General features: G+C 43.2%; 1 protein-coding gene across 2 annotated transcripts; it reads right to left on the bottom strand.

Moving 5' to 3' along the window:
- Positions 1–298: 298 nt before the first annotated feature.
- hars (histidyl-tRNA synthetase) lies at positions 299–22,801 on the bottom strand. Of its 2 annotated transcripts, XM_080900576.1 has the most exons (14): positions 22,629–22,769; positions 20,953–21,317; positions 20,747–20,833; positions 19,828–19,947; positions 13,203–13,298; positions 12,834–12,959; positions 10,742–10,849; positions 10,573–10,671; positions 6,343–6,436; positions 5,953–6,080; positions 5,260–5,532; positions 5,039–5,155; positions 961–1,107; positions 299–856 (listed from the first exon to the last, which is right to left on the bottom strand). In XM_080900576.1, the coding sequence occupies exons 2-14, from the start codon at positions 21,055–21,057 to the stop codon at positions 800–802; spliced, it is 1,557 nt and encodes a 518-aa protein (XP_080756702.1). In that variant the 5' UTR covers positions 21,058–21,317; positions 22,629–22,769; the 3' UTR covers positions 299–799. The 2 variants fall into 2 exon arrangements, with proteins under 2 accessions (XP_080756702.1, XP_080756703.1); XM_080900577.1 differs by lacking the exon at positions 20,953–21,317 and having other exon boundaries at positions 22,629–22,801.
- Between the last annotated feature and the right edge of the window lie 248 nt (positions 22,802–23,049).

Here is a 23,049-nt window from a genome sequence, read left to right as displayed (position 1 = left end):
CAGAGGAAACGCATCCCAAGTACTGAGCTGACCACGAGGTTCAAAACCATCAGTGTGCCCATTGCACAGCGTCAGGTGTCAATGCAGCTGCGTAGCAATGAAATGCTGTGCCTTCTAATGATGCTGCTTAAGGACAACCCCAGCACATTATCAGCAGAGTAATTCTATTGGACTTTTTTAAGCCCTTTAAAAGACACATGTAAAGTTGGCAGCTTGGTGTTTGGTGGTGGGAGCATCGTCTTCATCCAAGAGGACCTTCACATTCTCACAGATGTGGAAACCAGAAGCTTTTCCCAGGTTTGAGCAAAATGTAAGCTTTTTATTTGAGACACTGGGCAGTACAGGATATTTTATACAGACAGGAGCATTCTTAGAACTTTAACTGCAGTAAATCATGACGTGATTCATGTAGAAAACAAATGTGTAACATTTTCTCACTCTTGGTCTTAAACACTACAGCTATCCTCCTATGTATTTTTTTTAAATAGTGCACTGACTGTTTTGGTGTGATTTACATCTACCATCTCTTCACCAGAGACCCTACTGAACAATGTGAACAATGACAACGAGTGAGGCATCTTTTACACACCCGAAAGCACATTACAAGCAACATCATTCATTTAAACATGTTCCCTGTTAGCTTCCTGCTGTGCTCATGAGCACCACATGCTGTGTAACACCAGTCCACGTGGCTGCTGTGTCTTTGCTCTGTAGTGGACCAGGGAAGGAATTCTGTACACAGTTCTGAAGAGCCCATGAGATAACGTGGCTGGTTTATGGCTAAACAAGCAGGAAGCGGCTAAGCCTCAGTTCTCCTCTTGATCTCACTGATAAGATCTGCTCTGGATATATCGACCTGTGCACAAACAGCAGAGGGGGGGGGCAGCAAGATAACGTGACGTGTGTGTGAGCATTTCTTTATGTGTGTAATTACAATGACTTGGTGTGCGTGCATCATACCTCCTCTCTGGTTGCCACTACACGCAGCTTCACCACTCCATCCTTCAGCTCCTGTTCTCCCAGTATAGCCACGAGGGGGATTCCTGCTTCCTCACAGTACTGCAGCTGACTCAGCAGTTTGGGGTTCTTTTTGTACATCACCTCAGCCTGCACACACACACACACACACACACACACACACACACACACACACACGCTCTTTACTGTTCCGATGTCATCTCACCAGTACACATACAGTGGTGTGTTTGCCTCCTTCATGATTTTGATTTTTTCCTGTTTGTCACACTTAAATGTTTCAGATCATCAAACGAATTTAAATATTAGACAAAGATGATATAAGTAAACACAAAATGCAGTTTGTAATATTTTTGTCTAGGGCTGCTCAATTAATCGAATTTTAATCACGATTACGATCTGGGCTTTCAACGATCATTAAAAATGACTGAGCCGATTAGTAGCCCCTCCCTCATGCTTTACTCTCGCGCTGCTCCGTGTGGTAAGTCAAGCGCACCGCTCTCCATTTCGAACACGCGTCACAACAATTAAGAGGACCCGAGGGAAGCTCGGAAAGCTAAGCAGAATTATTTGGAGAGGAGAGTGGCTGCTGTTGGTTGAAAAGAGGTTAAAAAAACTTCAGTGGTGTGGAAACATTATGGGTTCGCGGAGTTAGACGTGGATCAAGTAGACACAGTGTGTAAACTTTGCTAGGATGTAGTAGCTGCACCACAGAGCAACACTGCAAAGTTCACTAAACATAGATGTTTACATTTTTCATTTATTTCTTATATTGCAAACATTTGCACTGTTATCAATATTTGCACACTATTTTATATTATTTTTTAAAGTCATTATTCAATACATTGTTATTGTTAACCCTTTAAAGCCGGTCAGAGCAGCACGCTCCGTTTTGCCTAACCATTTTTAACTCCCTGTAGAACCTGAACCGTGTAAGCTAGCGCAATAATTTGTTTTGCATATGAAACCGGAGGAGTTGTACTTACATCTGATGCCATCAGCTTGTCCTCGGTCACGGTTTCGTTCCACATAAAGCTTTGCAAAAATTGCATATAAGCACTGCAGCAACAAAAACACAATATTCCAGAAACACGCTTTGCCGATCCATCAGCTGTTCTTAACACTTCCCACTTTGAAAAAGACGTCAACGTGAACTGTCGCATTTCCTGCCCGAAACCAGAAGTGACGTCATTTTTGCAGAAAATCTAGTTTTTTACTTGTAGGCCTTAAAAGCCTATACTAGTGTTTTTATAAGTCATGTTTGACTTTTCTGAATAGTTGCTGGGATGCTTAGAACTCAAATTGCACTGCTGGAAATAGTTTATTTTGATGCACCTGCTGTTTTCTTTGCAAATTTGCATCATAGGATTGTTTTTTGTTTTTCCTGCAGTATATAAAAATTGGTGTATCTCCAAAATAAAACTATGAAGACACTCAAAATAAATTTCCTGTTGTTGTAAACTATTTTTTGCAACTTTTTTTGTATTTAAAGTTTTGAGGGATAAACCTCTTAAATTTCTCCAAGTAGAAATATATGTAAAAAAACAAAAACGATTTTCAATTTTTTTGTAGTTTATTGCACTTGTTTGCAATTAATGTTGTTACTATGGACTTAATGCATACATATTATTAAAATATGGGCTATAACAGTTGTATTGATGTATAGCAACTTGAAATGCTCCCACAAATGGCACTACAGCATGTAAAAAAATACTATAAGCTCTGGTGGACTTGGTTCTATAGTAGGTCTTAAAGGGTTAAATAAATATCGTCAAATAATCGTGATCTCAATTTCAGTGAAAATAATCGTGATTATCATTTTTGCCATAATCGAGCAGCCCTATTTTTGTCTAACATTAAATTTGTTAGATGATCTGAAACATTCACGTGTGACAAACATACAGTAAATCAGGTAGGGGGCTAACACTTTTTCACACCACCATAGTCGATCGCTGGTCAATAGACAACACGGACATGTGCTGTAATGCTAATGACTGGGCTGTCTTACCTGTCTGTGAAAGCTGCCCTTAAAATTGTTGATTTATGTGTTGTGTTTATTTATTCATTGTCACTCTTAAAAAGCTTCCACCAGTTGTTAATAATTTCTTGATTGCATAGTTTAAAAAATATTAGTCTGTGGGGATGGAGAGCAGCTGGCCTGCTCATTAAGACAGGCTTGAACATAATGACTCCATCATAATTATGACTGCAGTATCTGGTCTTTAAGTGATGACATATCAACCCTGCTTCAGTCTTTGTTAAGGCTGCGGTGTTTTTAACATGTTTTCATGTTTTGTATCTTTCAGTGGTTCCCAAACTTTTTTTGCTGGGCCCCCTTTGTTTTACAAGAAAAATGTTCGCGCCCCCCCTCCCCACGTGCACACACGCACTAACACATCCTCCAACCACACACGCCCATATTTTGCTCCATTGCAGTTTATTTCACACCTCAAACATTCAGTAAACAATTAAGCAAATACAAGTAACCTGCAGGTAGTAATAAAATAAACTACTAACTCTGTCACGCTGCGTCCGCACCTACACGGGTATTTTTGAAAGCGCAGCTGTTTCGCCCACACTTAAACGCCGTTTCGAGTCACCGAAAACGGAGATTTTTTAAAACCCCTTTTTTGTGTTTACGTGTGGACGAGGAATACAGAGTTCGTCACGCAACGCCAAAGGTATGTGTTTTGTTCCACGTCACGCTGTGGCCACGTTATTGTTTACATGAGATGAACTGCAGAATGATAGAGACGAAATACTGTTAATCTGACTGTCTGCAGGTTTTACAGGCTTACACACAGTTACTGTCCCTCCATTTACAAAGGCAGAGGCGTCACCGTGGGATTATTTTACGTGTAGTTGTTTTTTCCTGTGTAATAATATTCAACATCAATACATTTTTCAAAAAATGCTTTTCTGTGCAAAATAGGTTCAAAAACATAAACAGCTGTGGGATCCTGTTTGTTTGAACCGAGGGAACAAATCGTGGCAGGATCAGCCTGATGTTATTTGTATCCTGCTGTAACTTTACTGTATAAAGAGCAAACATCTCCAGCATGTCAGGAGTAGTTAGTCATTACAACAAGTGTTTGTGAACTAAAGATCAAGAATGTGGGATCCTGTTTGTCCGTGATTTTCCCGACGCAGGGAAAACCAATCCAGGTGAAGCCAAAGGGAAGATTTGCTTCACCATATTTTCTAGTCTTTGGTTTGGAAACTATTCAGCGACGCTTCATCTCCTGCTTTGCGTTTCTGTAGGCGCCCCATCAAACACTTGTCCATGATGCTAGCAGTGTCCAAGTGTTCTTTTTTTCTTTTCATACCGCGCCCCCCCTGCAATGGTTCTGCCCCCCCACACACACACACACTTTGGGAACCTGTGGTTTATGTTACGCTAACATAGCTGTGTAGCTAGCGGTCACGTAGCACATCATTATATAGCAGCTAGCCAAACTTCAGTAACCCTACAAACATCACTGCTGTTTAGTTTTCTGTCTTCATTTATGTTGGAAGTGATAGCAGAGCTGTACGTTTTAATTGTTTCAGAAATCTCTCAGTAAGAACATGCTACGTCATGTCTAGGTGCAAACTAGTGAGCTAACTTCCTGCTAACTTTATTTTATTTTAACTTATTTTGTGTATCATTTCTGGCATGTCAAGTGTACACTACTTGGTGTTCAGCTGGGAGTTGTTCTGAAAGTGCTATATAAATAAATTGTTTGCTTGCTAACTTCTAACTCCGTTAAATGTAATAACTTCTGTGTTCATGGATGCCCGGATGTTAAACTTAATTGTTACACCTGGTAAAGCAGCAACACTGATGATTAAAGATGAATTTAAACAGTGTTTAACTCTCAGTGATGCCACAGTGTTCGTTTGACTTTGGGAGCTGAAGCAGAGTTTGGACACAGAAACAGCTGATGAAGTCAGACTTAAAGACCGGATAAAGCAGCCACACTGCTCCCCCTGGTGGATACACAAGGTACCCAAACTCTTAGGGTGGGGTTGTTGACAGTATCTCCCCCCTGATCTGTCCTGACACCCCCTGCCACACACCTACCTTGATGCCAGCATTCCAGAGCTCAGAGATGAGTTGCAGTCTCTCCTCCAGCAGGTTCTTCTGAGCAGATGCCACCATGATCTGAACTTCTGTGGTGCGCACCTTCTCCGGTGAGGCCTGAACAATAAAACCATGTCACTGTTGAACTTGTGCATCATTCACAGAACAGTAAAGCTGCTCCAGCTTAAATTTTATTTCACAGATATCAGGCGAGACATTACCTCAGCCTTCTGCTCCATGATGGAGAAGATCCTTTCGATACCTATGCTGACACCCACACAGGGGACTCTCCTCCCCTTGGGGTCGAACATGCCCACCAGGCCATCGTATCGGCCCCCTCCCGCCACGCTGCCCACGCTCACACTCTCTTCTGCATTGGCACCGTTTTGAGCTTCATTAGCGGCTGAGACTGCGCTTGCCTGAGTCAGCACGGCTTCATAGATCACTCCAGTGTAATAGTCCAGACCCCGGGCCAGACTAAGGTCAAACACCACCTAGAGAAGGCAGAATTTCAAAGTCCGTATCCAGGCAGGGAAGAATGAAGAACGGAAAAACAAAGAAAAACAACAGAGAGACGAAACAAAAGCCCCTTTTCCATTTACCTGCTCGGATTCACTTGCCAAGGTTCACTCAACTCGGATGGACTGGTTTTCACTTACAATCGAGTACCACCTAAAGTGCGTGATTGTTGCTATAGCAACATGGCCGAGCGTCCCGTGACATAATTAGTATGCTAATGGTACCAGGTACCATGACCTAATGGAAAACCCTGAAAACCAGTAAGGGTGTGCTAGTTTTTCACAGGGTTGCATGACCAGTATAAAACCTTTTTTGTCCACATGGAAACCAGATCATTGCTATAGAGCACTCATACTGGAATCCTATACCAGAGAAATCCAAGATCAGTTTCTCACCTTGTCTGTGACATGGAAGAGCTGTAGGTACTTGAAGAGCAGTTTGATGTCTGAGAGGCCAGCGCAGGCCTGCTTACTCTGAGACATTTTATGGTCCTGAAGGAGGCGCTCAGCCAGGTCCATTCCACCTGCATTACATCCAGCACAGTCAGTCTGTGTGTTGCACAAGCGATTCCCTTGGCATGCTCTATTTCATCATTGTGGTGGTACAAGATAAAATGTTTAATGTTGTGTTTCTGAGTCTGTGGGAGTGCAGCATAAGCTTGGACCACATTTTATTTGATGCTGAAGAAAAAGAGCTAAAAAATGCCTCCGCTGAACAGCTGACAGTTCAGGTCACGCTGATTGTTCTACAGACATCAGCTGTGTGGATGTTGGGCACAGTCTCACCCTGCATGCTGACGTACTCCCCAATCTGGTCGGCAGCCTCCTCTGACAGGCCCTTCTCATTCACCATCTCTTTCTTCACGTCCTCCCAGGACATCTAGAGGAGGACACGGGTAAGGATTTCAATTCAACTTTATTTATATAGCGCCAAACCACAACAACACGGTGCTTTATAGTGTAACATAAAGACCCAACAATAATGCAGAAAAAAACCAACATGAAGATGACCCTGTGTGAGCACTTGGTGACAGAAGAAGGAAAAACTCCCTTTTAACCAGGCTCAGGTAGTCCATCTCTCAGGTAGTCCATCTCTCAGGTAGTCCATCTCTCGGGCAGTCCACCTCTCGGGCAGTCCACCTCTCGGGCAGTCCACCTCTCGGGCAGTCCACCTCTCGGGCAGTCCACCTCTCGGGCAGTCCACCTCTCGGGCAGTCCATCTCTCGGGCAGTCCATCTCTCGGGTAGTCCATCTCCTGTGACCGGTTGTGTGTTTGACTAATGACTAATGTCAGAGTGGTGCATAAACACACGGTGAGTAAAAAGAGGTGAGAGATGGAGAAACGCTCAGCAGCCTTGTAACGAATGACCGTGAGCAGCAGGGCTGCAATCATTGCAGGCATAGACGGGACTACAGCACAGTCCACGTTTGTTATATTTACCAACATAACATGGCAGCTCTGTGGAGCACTAGTTATACCCATCTGCTGATAAGCCACACCCTCATCATAACCTGCCAAGCACCGAAGCACTGAGCCTTGTATTTAAAGACGGTTCAACACAGAGCTCTTTGGTGACACCTGGTGCCAAAAATATGACGAGCAGCTTGAATCTACAACTTGAAGTGAAGTGCTGCATTATGATTGGCCACTCAGAGATGAAATGACAGCTTCTGTTTAACATGATAATGTGACAGTTCAGTCTGACATCGGGCTGATGTGGTGCTTTTTACCTTCCTCATGTAACCATGCACCATGGTGTGTTCTCCCTCTGCTTGGGACTTCTTGATGTTTTGTATTAATATATAGTGTTTGTTTTTTTTAATTAAGTACAACACGATGTTACAATAGGTTGGGAGTATGCTTGTGCAGTGAAGTCCCTGCCTCCATGTGATACGTTTAGATATACTGCAGCTGTGTTTTCTTACAAATTATAACTCTCATTATGTCGCACACTAGTTCGCTATCTGTCGCAAAAAAAATCACCAATGATTCAATTCGTTATGTCTGTGAAGGTTCTCAGTCATCCAGGTCATCGTAGTCGAAGGAGCTTGCAAAGAAAAGCGTCTGGACTTCTTTAAGTTGCTTGAAGATGTTTCACCTCTCATCCGAGAAGCTTCTTCAGTTCTAAGGTCAAATGGTGGAGAGTCCCAGATATAAACCTAGTGGGAGTTTCCCCCCACAGAGGGACAAAAGGACCCCTGATGATCCTCTAATCGCCTGAGCCAAGGTGGGAAACTGGGTGTGGGTCCCAATCAGCCAGAGTTTCGGGTGAGCTCATTGTGAAACCTGGCCCCACCTTATCATGCGAATTCCTGAGGTCAGATGGCCCAGGATGTGAGTGGGCGTTAAGGCGTCTGGGGAGGGATCTCAAAACTGGATTATAGATGGCAGAGAGTTGGTGTCGTAAGCCCCGCCTCTGTTCAAAGATGGTCGCTCACAGTGGACATAGATGCTTCTTTCACTCCTCTTTCAAACCATCTGTCCTCTCTGTCCAAAATGTGAACATTGGCATCCTCAAAGAGTGTCCTTTATCCTTAAGATGCAGATGGACTGCTGAGTCTTGTCCTGTGGAGGTGGCTCTTCTGTGTTGTGCCATGCGCTTGTGAAGTGGCTGTTTGGTCTCTCCAATGTAGAGGTCTGAGCATTCCTCGCTGCACTGTACAGCATACACCACATTGTTAAGTTTGTGTTTTGGCGTTTTGTCTTTCGGGTGAACCAGTTTCTGTCTGAGTGTGTTGCTGGGTCTGAAATGCACTGGGATGTCATGCTTGGAGAAAACTCTCCTGAGTGTCTCTGATACACCGGCTACATAGGGGATGACAATGTTGTTGCGTCTGTCCTTCTTATCCTCCCTTCAATTCGTCATTAACCACTGAATCGGGGGTTTGACAAATGAAGCTTCAGATGTCATCAATCACGTGACTCTTTTCAGACGACCCTCGCCTCGGCACAGGGCTTCTGAAGCAGTGTGTTCGTTTTTTGGGCACGCGCTGGAGCTTCAGCTTCAGACGGGACATCACTGCTACTTGTACTTAAAATCAGCACCCACAGTTCAAAATAATTGCACAAATGCAAACACACTTCTCTAAACCGTGATAATCAATGACATTTGTGTGAATGGGTGGATGACTGTAAAGCGCTATAGAAATACAGGCCATTTACCATTTGTGGCTAATATCTCTTCATCTTACAGCATCTATTTCATCATACACTGAGGAGCTGCTCAAGTGCATGGAAGACAGGATTATAAATCATTAAAATGCTCTAATCAGTAAATATTTGAGTTCTTGGTAAATAAATGGTAAATGGACCGGTTCTTATATAGCACTATTCTACTGACCGAGCACTCAAAGGGCTTTAAAGTGGCTGAAGAAGAATCTTTCTTGATGTGCAAATGTTTTCCTAAGTGAAGTTAGATGGTTGCAAAGACATCTGTCAAGAACATCCTAAGAATATAATCCACCCACTGTTATCATCTTCAGTGCCCTGTACCAACACAGAGCAGAGCAGCTATCTGAACGCTGCTCCAGAGGTCGATCATCTTGTTAATAATTTCACCTCCTCACTACGTACGACTCTGGATACTGTAGCTCCTGTGAAAACTAAGGTCTCTAATCAGAAGTACCTGACTCCGTGGTATAATTCTCAAACACGTACCCTAAAGCAGATGACTCGTAAGCTGGAGAGGAAATGGTCTGTCACAAATTTAGAGGATCATCATTTAGCCTGGAGAAATAGTTTGTTGCTTTATAAGAAAGCCCTCCACAAAGCCAGAACATCGTACTATTCATCACTGATTGAAGAAAATAAGAACAACCCCAGGTTTCTCTTCAGCTCTGTAGCCAGGCTGACAAACAGTCAGAGCTCTGTTGAGCCAACCATCCCTTTAACGTTAACTAGTAATGACTTCATGAACTTCTTCACAAATAAAATTCTTATCATTAGAGGAAAAATTACCAGTAATCATCCCACAGATGTAATATTATCTACAGCTACTCTTAGTACCATTGATGTTAAGTTAGACTCTTTTTCTCTAATTGATCTTTCTGAGTTAACTTCAATAATTACTTCCTCCAAACCATCAACGTGTCTTTTAGACCCCATTCCTACAAAACTGCTCAAAGAAGTCCTGCCACTAATTAATTCTTCGATCTTAAATATGATCAACCTATCTCTAATGATCGGCTATGTACCACAGGCCTTCAAGCTGGCTGTAGTTAAACCTTTACTCAAAAAGCATCTCTAGACCCAGCAGTCTTAGCTAATTATAGGCCAATCTCCAACCTTCCTTTCATATCAAACATCCTTGAAAGAGTAGTTGTCAAACAGCTAACAGATCATCTGCAGAGGTTTATTTGAAGAGTTTCAGTCAGGTTTCAGAGCTCATCACAGCACAGAAACAGCTTTAGTGAAGGTTACAAATGATCTTCTTATGGCCTCTGACAGTGGACTCATCTCTGTGCTTGTCCTGCTAGACCTCAGTGCAGCGTTCGATACTGTCGACCATAATATCCTATTAGAGCGATTAGAACATGCTGTAGGTATTACAGGTACTGCACTGCAGTGGTTTGTATCATATCTATCTAATAGACTCCAGTTTGTGCATGTAAATGGAGAGTCCTCTTCACACACTGAGGTTCATCCATCCTGATCCAGTCCAATCCTGTTTTGTAAGTGATTTCCGATCTGGACCTACTCTTCTGAGCCTGTGGTACATCTGAGGCGGATCTGATCCAGAGTCACATCTGATTAATCTCACTTCTTATTTCTTGTTGAGCAGCTGCACATAACATTTTCATGCAAATGGCATCAACATAGCAGCTCTCCAAGGAGACGCTTACAGTGCTGTTAGATTACATCAGAGGTGTCACAAATAAAAATGCCATTCCTTTTTACCTCCACAATACTGGTTTCTGAATATTGACAACTGACAACATTCTCATAAGTACGAGGGTCAGGAGAACTGAGTATAGTGATTAGAAGAGTTGGATGTTCACTGCAGTAAGCCTCAGTACCTTGTCCAGTTTATCCACCGTTGAACAGATGGTTCGGAACTTGTCATCTGGAACGCCACACACCGCAAACATTCCATCAAGGATGCGTCGGTCGTTCACCTGCATGTAGAAGATGTGGTTAGAGAGACTCACTCACCACGGCAGCACTCAGCTCAACTAAGTGACAAACCTTAATACGAAAGTCTCCGAGGTCCAGCTCGTTGAGGATCTCATGTACAATCTTTAGACACTCAGCATCTGGGATCATGGCGTCGTATTGCCCTGCTATGTCAAAATCCTGAAACGCAAACACAAACACACATGTTAACCTTGTCACTTCTAAGTCAGTCATCAGTGGTGACGAGCAGCAGATGTCAGTGTAAACTGAAATAGTCAATAGATAAAATACATAAAAATGTATTGTGCAAAGTGTTGCATCATCTACAAAGACTGTACGACAGCTTTGATGCTCTGGCGTCATATGTCAGCAGGGTGACCTGGAAGGTGAGATTTAATACAGAGATCTGGAAGGAGCCAGTGCTGAGGATGATGCAGGAGGAAGAGATGTTGTGGATTTTGCTGGTTAAGAAGTCCAGGACCAAATTGTAGAGGAGGAAGCTCAGGTTGAGACTTTTTGCACCCGAGTCTGAGCCAGGAACAATCTGCAAAAACGTTTTTTCCTGTAGCCCACAGTGACATTGATGGAATCCTTTATGTGGGCCTCGACGACCCTTCTGAAGCACTCCATGGCGATCAGGGAAAGGAGTGTGGACAGCATTTAACAGTCACATTTTTTTATTGCATCAGAGCAGTGACCGTTTACCAAAGTACACCAACCACCTGCTACTCCTCAACAATAGTTTTCCACATCTGTAGCCTCGGGTAGCTAGCTGTCACTACCCGATCCATACCGGAAACCCGATCGGTACCCCGCATGCACGAAAGGTGTCTACTTCCGGTTGAAGCGTTTTACGATAGTTACGGGTCAGAGTATCTGTTAAGATGTTAAGAATAATAAGTATCTCTTAAAATGTTTCCCATAATGAAACATTTCAATATAATGTAGACGAAAACGAAAAATAAAAAGATAGTTACGGATCAGGACTCTCCAATCCGTACCGCGCATGTGCAGGGGTTTTCGTCTTCTTCTCTTCGTTTAATGGCAGTTTACTCCCCAGTGTACGAGGATACTGCCACCTGCTGACTGAGCGAATAAACCCTATTGTAAACTGAATTAGCATCATTACAAACGTGTGTTAAATTTGATTTAGCGATAGTCGAGTGTGTTTATGCTCGTCTGTGTGGAGAGGATTGTTGGAATAATGATGATGATGTGCGCTATCACTGTCAGTTGTCAGTAAACACTTCATCTGGCTGCTGAATCTTCACGTGACACATTACAAAGTCTGTATTATTAACTCTGTAATTCGGCGCCATTCTTCTTATTTTACGGCGCTGTTGTTCAATCGGGGGACGCTCTCTGTTGAGGAGAAAAGCATTAATTTGTTTGCATACGGATTATCCATTGTTTAAATGTCCCGGTAGTCGAAAAGGAGGCAGAGCTGCTGAGAAATGCTAGGAGCTAACTGGGCGCTAACCGTGTCATTCAAATATACTGAATGTCGCAATGTTGGCAAAGAGAGGAAGTGACGTAAGATTTGCGCATGCGGGGTACGGATCGGGTTTCCGGTACGGATCGGGTAGTGACACTAGCTGTAGCCTCGGGTAGCTAGCTGTAGCTTCGGGTAGCTAGCTGTAGCCTCGGGTAGCTAGTGGACTTTGAATCCTAGCAGTGAAAGGTAGTGCTACTTTTCTGGAGGTTTTGCTGCATATTGGGCAGTTTCTACATTAAGCGCTGTTGCTAATGAGTGTTGAACGCGTGAATGCTTCCTGTTGGTGATGCTGGCAGTGCCTTATTAGTAAAGTGTTGCTACGATGCTTTGGAGTAAAAGCATTGCTACCAAACACCCGGACTACCTACAGGACTGTATTGCTACTGCTTGTGAGCTACTATACACTGGCATGTAGGGAACAGAGCGTTCTGCACTAAAATTCATGGACAGTGTCAGTTTAGCACAAACAGCAGGGCTGTCAACGGCTTCTGCTTGAATCAAGATTATATAGGGGACCCCTCGCCCCTCCTCACACAGGCATCACTGAGCCAGCCTATAGGGAGCTGTGATATTTGACCTTCTGATGAGGTCAGAGTAGATATTCCCATAGTGAGACAAAATTAATGCTATGAAAAAGAACTCAGTCCATGCCATCTGCAGTTGACTTACACACTGATAAAACTCTCTGTAACGTCCCCGGGTCATGGCTGGGTTGTCACGACGATAGACCTTAGCAATGTGATAACGCTTGATGTTGGTTATCTTGTTCATGGCCAGGTAGCGGGCAAATGGTACCTGAAAGAGGGCGGGTCAAGAATAACAACACCACAGAGTAACAATGTATTGCTACTTTCATGACAATGTAACCTTTTCACAAGCTGCACTTGGTTAATAAGAAGCCCCGTTCATTTAACTGCGTATTCTGACTCTGTTGAATGCTCAGTCTAAAGTACCACCACTCTTTTAATCCTTTCTAACATTTTTGTGGAAATGCATGAATGAGAACAGTACAGTTGGCTGTGTCTATTTAAAGGATACAGTGAGGTCATATCTGAGGGACAGCAGCTCTCCTCCTTGGTCTTTGAGATCGTAGATGAGCTTGGAATCTTCTCCATATTTCCCCGTCAATGTTTCCTGTGCAAACAGACAAATAGGTCACTTCCGTGCAATGTGTTCCACATTCCTGCAAATCAATTGCGTGCTGTGTGGTCAAATGTTTGTGAATGTTGAAGGCATTTCACCTCCTTGTGATCAGTGTGTCAAAAATAATGTCTCACACAGAATATGTGATATATAATTCTCATAATTAACATTTAACAATATAAACCTATAGGCTACACACCAACACAAATCCTAGCTAACAACAGGTATAAACACAAAGTCAACAGCACAAAGCTTTAAAGCAATCGAGGAACTTGACTTCCGGTTGCACCGTAAGATGGCGGCCGAGAGCTCCCAGTCATCTCAGCAAAAATGTTATTATTTATTTTGTACTGCTTTCTATTTCTGTGCGCACAGCGCGATCATATACGCGGTATGATGGACAAACGCTTTTGGAGCAATGTTCGTCAGCCAGTTCGGACTTTACAGCAGGTTTCGACACCGTGGATGCCTGGGATCCTTCGTTTACTTGCGCGACGCCGTGGGAAAACAAAGAGTGGGAAACGCGCCAGAGTTTTGAGCCGATCCCGACAGAGAAACGGCAAGCCAACTCTGCCCAGCATCCTGCTCGCAAATCTCCAGTCTCTGGACAACAAACTTGACGAGCTGCCTGCACGGATTAAACACCCAAAAGACATCAGGAACTGCTGCGTTCTGGCCTTCACGGAGACGTGGCTGGAGCCCAGCGTCCCCGACCGCACCGTCACGCTGAATGGATTCACTGTTTACCGGGGAGACCGAACGAAGGACTCAAGCAAGAAAAGGGGAGGAGGGGTGTGCTTTATGGTTAACTCTATGTGGGATAGAGATGTGTGTATCTTAAAAACTTACTGCTCTCAGAGCCTCGAGCTGCTGAGCATTAAAGTCAGGCCTTTTTACCTCCCGAGGGAGATCAGCTCAGTTCTCCTCTCAGCTGTTTACATTCCCCCACACGCTGATAAAGCTTCGGCTGTGGACGAACTGTATGACATCATTATTGGACCTGAGAATTAAAATCCTGACGCTGCCTTTATTGAGCTGGGAGACCCAGCTTTTGGTAAGGCAGACCATTGTTCCTGCTGCTGCTGCCTGCATACAGACAAAGGCTGAAACAGGTAAAACCAGCGTCCAGGGTCATCTACAAACGGGACAGTGAGGCTGAGGAGGTCCTGCAGGACTGCTTTGAGACAACTGACTGGCAGATATTTGTGGATGCAGCTGATGGCAACATCAATGAACTCACAGGGCAGGGATAGCTCAGTAGGTAGAGTGGTGGCCCCATGATCGGAAGGTCGGGGGTTCGACTCCACTGAACGGCTACCCTGAGGTACCCCTGAGCAAGGTACCGTCCCTACACACTGCTCCCCGGGCGCTGCACTGGTGGCTGCCCACTGCTTCACTGGGTGAATGGGTTAAATGCAGAGGAACTATTTCCCTATGGGGACTAACACGCACACTTTACACTTTACACAGACTCTGTCATTGGATATATTGGAAAATGCATGGACGATACCATCACTAAAACCACCGTCCGCATATATCCAAATTCCGGGGAATTTGGACGAGAAGTTGTTAAGCTGCAGACGAGCTTAACAACTTCTATGCTCGTTTTGATGCAGACAACAGAGAGCAGATCCTCTACCCTCATGAGGACAGTGAGGCTGTAACTAACTCTCAAAACAGAAGCTGTAAGATGGTCTTTCAAAAGGGTCAATCCTCACAAAGCTCCGGGACCGGACGGCATCCCAGGCCGGCCTCTCAGAGTGTGCGCCGACCAGCTGGCAGAGGTGTTCACCAACATCTTCAACCTCTCCCTGAGGCACTCAGTGGTCCCCACGTCCCTCAAAACATCCACCATCATTCCCGTTCCTAAGAAATCTGTGGTCTCCTGTCTGAATGAGTACAGTCCTGTTGCACTGACATCCATCATCATGAAGTGGCTCGAGCGGCTGGTCAAAGGTCATATCTGCTCCTCCCTCCCTGACATACTGGGCCCTCTTCAGTTCTCCTATCGGACAAACAGAACCACAGAGGATGCCATCGCCCTGGCAATGCACACCTCCCTCACTCACCTGGAAAAAGGGAATACATATGCAAGAATGCTCTTCATCGACTACAGCTAGGTAGGGCTGCCACGATTAGTCGACTAGTCACGATTACGTCGACTATCAGAATCGTCGACGACCAATTTGATAGTCGAAGCGTCGTTTGAAGCTTTGTTAGATCCCAAAAGACGCAGGAATAAGTAGCAGGATTTAAGAGTGTAATAACGGACTGAAACAGAAGATGGCAGCACTGCATGTACAAGGATGTCAGCTGCCGTTAAACCCCGAAGAAGAAGAAGTAGCTGTGTCCCAAAATTCATAGCGCGGCCCTGCTTAGTTTCCAACAATGGCGGCAGCTAGTTAGTTTTAATATTACTCTTATTATTCTTTCTGGGTCACAAAATAAACGTTTAACATATTTTCAGGCGAGAATGTAGCTGTGTAAACCTCAAATATCTGCTCAGTTTATCAAGACACCGCATATTTTCAAAAGCGCTCCGACGTTTTCGGAGACGTCTGTTACCCACTAGCTCGATAGCTAGCCGGGGGCTAGGCTAACTAGAGCCGTGAGAACACCGGACTCCCGGCAAATCGTTTTCAAACCCACCGCCGTCTTTCGCTACTCAGGTTAAACATGATATATGAGTCACTTAGATAACTTAAACATGTTATTGTTTGGCTTTTTTCAGTATTTTATTTGTTCCTGAGTAAATCGGTTTGTCTGAGATTAAAGTTATAGTTTTTACACAGCTGAATAAACGTCAAGCAGACAGCTGATTATCAGAAGTGTGAGATGCTCGAGAATATACTCCGGTGTCCTGTTATATTTTAGATAGCAAGGAGTTTATTAAACTTCACCGAAACAATCTGCAAATTTCATTAAAATTTAATAAACTAACATCTTGTCTTTATTTTTAGTTAGCACCTTAAACACTTCAAGCTGTAAGCTAATGATAGTTATATAAGAGCAGATGCTGCTGGTGCAATAAGCTGTAGTTTTACGTCCAGTGGATGCATGCTCTGATTAGTCAACTAATCGCAAAAATAATCGGTGACTAGTCAACTATCAAAATAATCGTTTGTGGCAGCCCTACAGTTCGGCATTTAACACCATCATCCCCTCAAAACTTGCCTCGTAGCTCGTCGACCTTGGGCTGGGAACACCGATCTGCAGATGGATTCTAAACTTCCTCACAAACACGCCCCAGGTGGTGACAGTTGGTAAGCACACCTCCTCATCACTCATCCGAAACACAGGAACGCCACAGGGTTGTGTGCTTAGCCCCCTCCTTTATTCCCTGTTCACACACAACTGTGTTGCTAAACATGAGTCCAACACCATCATCAAGTTTGCAGATGACACAACCATCATAGGCCTCATCACAGACAACGATGAGACGGCCTATAGAGAGGAGGTGATGGCGCTGTACGAGTGGTGTCTGGAAAATAACCTGACTCTCAACATCAGCAAAACTAGAGAGATGATAGTGGACTACCGGAAACGACCAGTCAGGGAAGACCAGCCCATCCACATCAACGGTGTCAAGGTCAAAAGGGTCAGCAGCTTCAAATTCCTTGGAGTCAACATCACTGAGGATTTCTCCTGGACCCTTCACACAGACACTGCTATCAGGAAAGCTCGCCAGCGACTCGACTTCCTGAGGAGGCTGAGGAAGTTTGACATGAACGCGAATATCACCTCAAATTTCTACAGGTGTGCAGTCGAGAGCTTACTGACGAGCTGCATCACAGTTTGGTACGGAAGCTGCTCTGCCAGCAGCCGGAAATCACTACAGAGGGTGGTGAAGGCAGCAGAGCACATCACTGGCACGAGGCTTCCTGCCATTCAGGACATTTATCTTCAACGGTGCCTCCGCAAAGCACACAGCATCATCAAGGACCACAGCCACCCAGCACATCAGCTCTTCTCCTTGTTACCATCTGGCAGACGTTACAGGAGTCTGTCTGCTCGGACTACAAGACTCAAAAACAGTTTTTACCACCGAGCCATACGACACCTCAACCACAACACTTAAACACACACAACACAGTCCACAGGACGCGCTCAGTAGCTACCCTGCAGCTTCACAAGTACTCTGCACAATCTGCACTGGTCACTCCACTTTATTGGTATTTATATTAGGCAGAAAATGTGCAATACTGTACCAACTGTTCAGTCTGTACTGCTGCTCATTCCTGCCACTGTGCAATATCCCCCCCGTCACATTCCTATTTAAGATTTTTTTTATTTAATCACTAGTGTGTACATATATTTATATATTTATTAGGGGTGCAACAATACTCGTATCGATATTGAACCATTCGATACAGTGCTTTCGGTTCGGTACCCATATGTATCAAACAATACAAAATTTTTTATTTATTTTATCAACTTTCCTTCTGACGATGCTGTCTGTGTTGAGCGCTCAGTGGATCTGCGCTCGACAGTGCAGCCTAGGCGGAGTAGTCGAACGCAGATTCCCTGAGCGCAGGGCAAGCTAGCAAGACAGAAGTTAAGCTCTCCTTGCAACATGGCAAATTGAACCTCCCCCACCCTCATTCAGATCTGGCCTTTGGAACTATTTTGGTTTTCATGTGACGTATGAAGGTAAGCGCGTCATGGACTAAAGTAAAACAGTATGTTGGATGTGCCACGCAATGCTCAATTACATTGGTGGGAGCTAGTGCGTTAGCGCAGTTAGCTCGTTAACGTGTTGACGCCGTCCAGCCCCACGCACGGGTCTATCCGCAGTAGCTCGTTAACGGAGATTTGCCGTGTTGTGGCGTTAATGTCATTTCAGATTAACGCTGACAGCACTAGTGGGAACACAACGAATATGACTGCACATTTACTCCGACATCATCCTAGTGCAAAGACAAGTGGAAGCAGACAAAAACAACAAGCATGCATGCTACAAACTTTAGCCGAGTCATTTAGACAGCCGTTAGCACAGGATTCTCCTTATGGGGACCTGATATGTTTAATATGCTGCTGAGAATATAGCCCAGAAGAAGCGTATAGTAGAGCTTTTATTTTGAAAGAGCCATTTCTCTGTAATAAACTCTCTTTTCCAAAGATGAGTGATTTCTCCATCAGGTAGATTTATTTTTTATTACTTTGTTGTTTCAGCAACATTAAATTTAAAAACTGTACTTTTGAGTTAAAATATATATTTATAATTTTAATAAATGACAAATTAAAAAAGCATGAACATTTTTTTTTGTATCGAAAAAATATCGAACCGTGACACCAAAGTACCGAACCGAACCGTGAATTTTGTGTATCGTTGCACCCCTAATATATACATATTTAGTCTGTTAACTGTTAATCTTTTTTCTTTTACTATATTTTATTAATATTTTGCTCTTAACCATTTTTTTTCTACTGTACCATTCTGCTGAGTGACTGTCTTCTGCTCGTCAAATACATGTCATTGCAATGTTGACCCTGTGCTAACTTGCATATGACAAATAAAACTGAAAACTGATTAGCACACTGTCTGTATCCGGCCTTTAAGCCTGACGTCATTAGCTGTGTCTGGGCCCAAAGTCAAACGAACACTGCGGCATCACTGAGAGTAAAACTCTTAATATCCAGTTTAACAATAGCCTTAAGTTTAACATCCAGGCATCCATGAAAACAGAATTTAATACATTTAACGGAGTTAGAAGTTAGCAGGAAGTTAGCTCGCTACTTACCACCTAAACATGATGTAGCATGTTCTGACTGAGGGATTTCTGACAAAATTCAAACGTACAGCTCTGCTGTCACTTCCAACATAAATGAAAGTAAACAGCAGTGACACTTGTAGGGTTACTGAAGTTGGGCTAGCTGGTATATAACGATGTCCTACGTGGTGGCTAGCGACACAGCTATGTTAGCGTAACATAAACAGTGAAGCTGGAGGATGAACGTTAACTTTTTTCCACTCGATAAAAGTTAACTTGAGGGTTCCCGATGGTTTTAAAAGCTGAGCTTTAAAATGAATAGCGGTAATAAAAACCGAGAGAGGCCGACAGTGATCACTGACTGTTTTTAGGGGCTTTTGAGATTAAATAGAACAAGATACAAAGCATTAAAACATGTTAAAAACACAAAAGCGTCATTAAACACAGGGTAGTTTGGGCCCGGAAGCAGGATTCATCACGTCATCACTTAAAGACCGGATAGGTGCTTGCAAAGAGCCGAAGTTGTGTTAGCGGCACAACTTCGTTATTTAGCAGTTAGCTGTTGTTTCGGTCCTGAATGCAGTTTGCACTTCACCATTGCGCTCTGGTTCTTTTGTGCAATAAAAATGAAAGTAGTCAGCTAATTGTAGCATAAGTACGAGTGGAACCGATAAGCGGGATTGAGAGTCTGGCAGACTAACAATTCCAAGGAATTGAACTACTGGGAACCGGTTTGCTAAAAGAACTAATACCCGATGCCCATTCCTATTTTTCAAGCAGCAAACTTGTTAAACTAAGTCAAACTCTACCTTTAGTTCAAAAACAGGTGTGTCGATGGTCTCGGCTCCATGTCGTTTAAAGCAGCGGATGATGGTGTTGAAGACTTTTTCTCTGATGGCCATCTGTTTGGGGTTGTAGTCTCTCGTTCCCTGACAAACACACATTGTCAATCAAATAATTCTATTGTGAGAATATGTATGCACTTGTTGTTTGTTGTCATTTTTTTGTTCAGCATCCTCTTTGTAACAGATTTCACCGTGCGGTAACCAGTAACCACTCAGCCTACCAGAGGTTGTAAATGGTCGCTGTCCTAGGCCTGGGTGACTGAATCCATGTAACTTTTTACATTAAAAAGAAATCTAACTTAGAGCCACTGGGGTTGTAACACACCATTGGAAAGCTTACCATACAGACATTTTCTGGTCCTCTAGAAGAGATGTGATTGATTAAAGGATAAGCAGATATCCACATAAAGCATCATGTACTTTGATGACACAATTTGGGGTAGTCTGATCCTTGCATTTTTGACTACCGACACTAAAGTTTGATTCGTTAAACCCACTCTTATGAAGGGGTTCTTTGATCTGATCTTTGGTAACAAGCTATCTAGAGCTATTATATTTTTTTAATTATAATGCAGCCACTTGGTGCCAATGATCTCACAGACAGGCTTCTCTGTAACCAAAGCTACGCCTGCTTCTACTTACAACAAGCTTTTAATCAAATGGTATGTGCCCGAATATAAAGGTAGCGGGTACTTTGCCATTGAGAGCTCCTTTTATTCCACCAAGTCATGCTGAGATAGTAAGATAAGCTTTACACATGTGACATAAAGTTAAATGGTTGTGTTTGTCTTGTCCTAATACAGACGATACCAGGCCTGTGCCACAGAATATTCTGTAAATATAAACGTGTATTTCCTTAAATACAACAGTACTTTAATCTTACCTTTGGTGTTTTAAGGACAAATTGGGTTTTGCCATCATCTCCTAACTGAGCCTTTAGTGCCAGCAGTTTAGCTACCTCTTCATCAATCTGCATGAGAACACAGAACAAAATATAAAGTGTTCAGAGGTTTTATACTGTATTTAACAACTGTAGCGTGAAAAATTATGAATACATCTTGTCAAATAAACACATGGACAGCAGCCTACCTGAGCCACAGTGATCCCAGGGAAAGAGTGAAGAGATCGGACACATGTGGGAGCCCGAAAGCCCACCAGAGCGGAGCAGGCACGAACCCAGATCATGCCCAGCATGGTTATTCCACAGTGCAGGAAAATGGTATGGATTTCAAAAAAAAAAAAAAAAGTAAAGTAGGACCAAAAAAAGATCAGAGTGCATCAAGAGTGCAGCATAATCCAGTGGTGTTGTACAGAGCCAGCCGCAGCAGCCAGTCAGGAGGGTTGGGTTAACCAGACGGTGAAGTAGATGGTGGCGATGATGAATCGTGTGACAGGCCAAGGTCACCACAGGTCAGGCAGGAAGAACAGGAGAAAAGTGGTAAGCAACCCTATCACTAGGAGAGGGTGGGGCATGATGCATCATCACCACAGTGAGGAGAACAGAACACGAGATGCAGCAAGTCAATCACAGCAGCCCAACAGCCCCCCACCCACCCGGCAAACAAAGTCTTTCACTAATGTGATAAAAACTGATTTAGACAACAAGTGCACAGATGCACCTCTTGAACTGTTTAAAAAAATCTATGATTCCTTTTTTTCCCCTGTATTTGTATAGCGCTTTCCTTCACTTATTGTCCACAGCCACAAAAAGTTGGTTAACATGTCTACTGTTGCTGCTTTAACCTGTTATTGCATTTAGCAAACTCTACCTGTCAGCAAGCATTTGTAACTTAGTCTCAATAAATCTCTATGGTGTCATTTTCATAAAGCGAGTCAGAACTAACATCAAACAATTCAGATAAAAGACAGGAAATGGATGAGACTGCTGTCTGAACGACTCGGCTAAGGCATCTTCTCTGAGAAATAAGAATATGCTCTATGGTCCAGTCTAGAAGATTCCTGAATAACACAAAGGGCACGTTTTTAATTCATGTTGTTCTACGAGGATTTATGACGGGCTAAAACAAACACTGGCCCCTAGAAGATGTCTTGATCGTCTTAGTGTTTGCTAATAGTAAACGCTTCTGCACCGTCCCATACATTTGGCATTTATTGTGGTATCAGCTACATATTCTCAGTGGTCACAGGCTCTGATAATGCCCGTGTTAACGCATGCGTGTTATTGCATCAGCTCTCCTTACACATTTCCATAACGAGAATAAGAACGTTGAAAATCCACGTTTTAAAGCCGTGAAGAAAATAAAAAGCTATATCATTGTTATCTAATTCGTTAATTCATTACATAATAGGTGCCAACATGCATGTTAACATCCGCTGGCTAACTGGGCTGAATGAAGGAGGCCGGACCGATTAGAGCGCAGGACTTTTCCTGTAAGCTAACTCTATGGTGGAATAAAAAAAACTGGCTTTTGGGAAGTGTAGTCTCCTTCTCCCTGAAACCTGAATTTAGCGGATATTGTTTTCTAAATATAAGCGCCTTCCATTTTTTCGGAAAGCCAAGTTATTGAGCATAATCTATGAGAACTGATTAATAATCATATTAGACAGTACTGAGTCAGATGCTAACAGCATGTATTCCAAGACCGAGAGCTAAACTGCGAGTATGAAAACCTTCTACATGTATTATATAGCTAATCTAGCTAGCAAACAACCAATCAGTTAAAATGCCGAAGCATGGCGCAGCATGCTGTAACTCACTTGTCTTAACATCATAATTAATATTAAGAGTAAATCTTAGTACGGACCTGCTCTTTGCTCGCCTTCTCTGATTTTAACTTCCGGACTACTTCCCCTTGACTTTTAATCGCTTCTTGTATCTGAGCCTTGTCTTCCATTGCTTTTTCTAAATGGTTTTATAGCGCTACCTACTTCACCGGCTACCTACAGCACATACGGACTTGTAACTGTCAACGGAGCATAAAACGGAAACGGAAATAAACGCAATTTCCGATTCATCATTCGTGATGTTCCCGTGTGTCTTTTTATGTGTAATTTCTTTAGTTATATTGGTAAATAGACTTCAGTAAACAGGATTTACAAAGGGGTTATACATGAAATTTAAAGTTTCCTGCATTTCAAGTATCTTTATTACTCTGTGTTAGGGACATACATTATAACCGATCCGGTCACTTAAAATATGTTTACTGTAACTGTTGTTATATTTGT

This window comes from Rhamphochromis sp. 'chilingali' (assembly GCF_963969265.1).
Source record: "Rhamphochromis sp. 'chilingali' genome assembly, chromosome: 13".
Classification (NCBI taxonomy): domain Eukaryota; kingdom Metazoa; phylum Chordata; class Actinopteri; order Cichliformes; family Cichlidae; genus Rhamphochromis; species Rhamphochromis sp. 'chilingali'.
The sequence above is the reverse complement of the archived record's forward strand: the minus strand, read 5'-3'. Positions and strand labels throughout refer to the sequence as shown.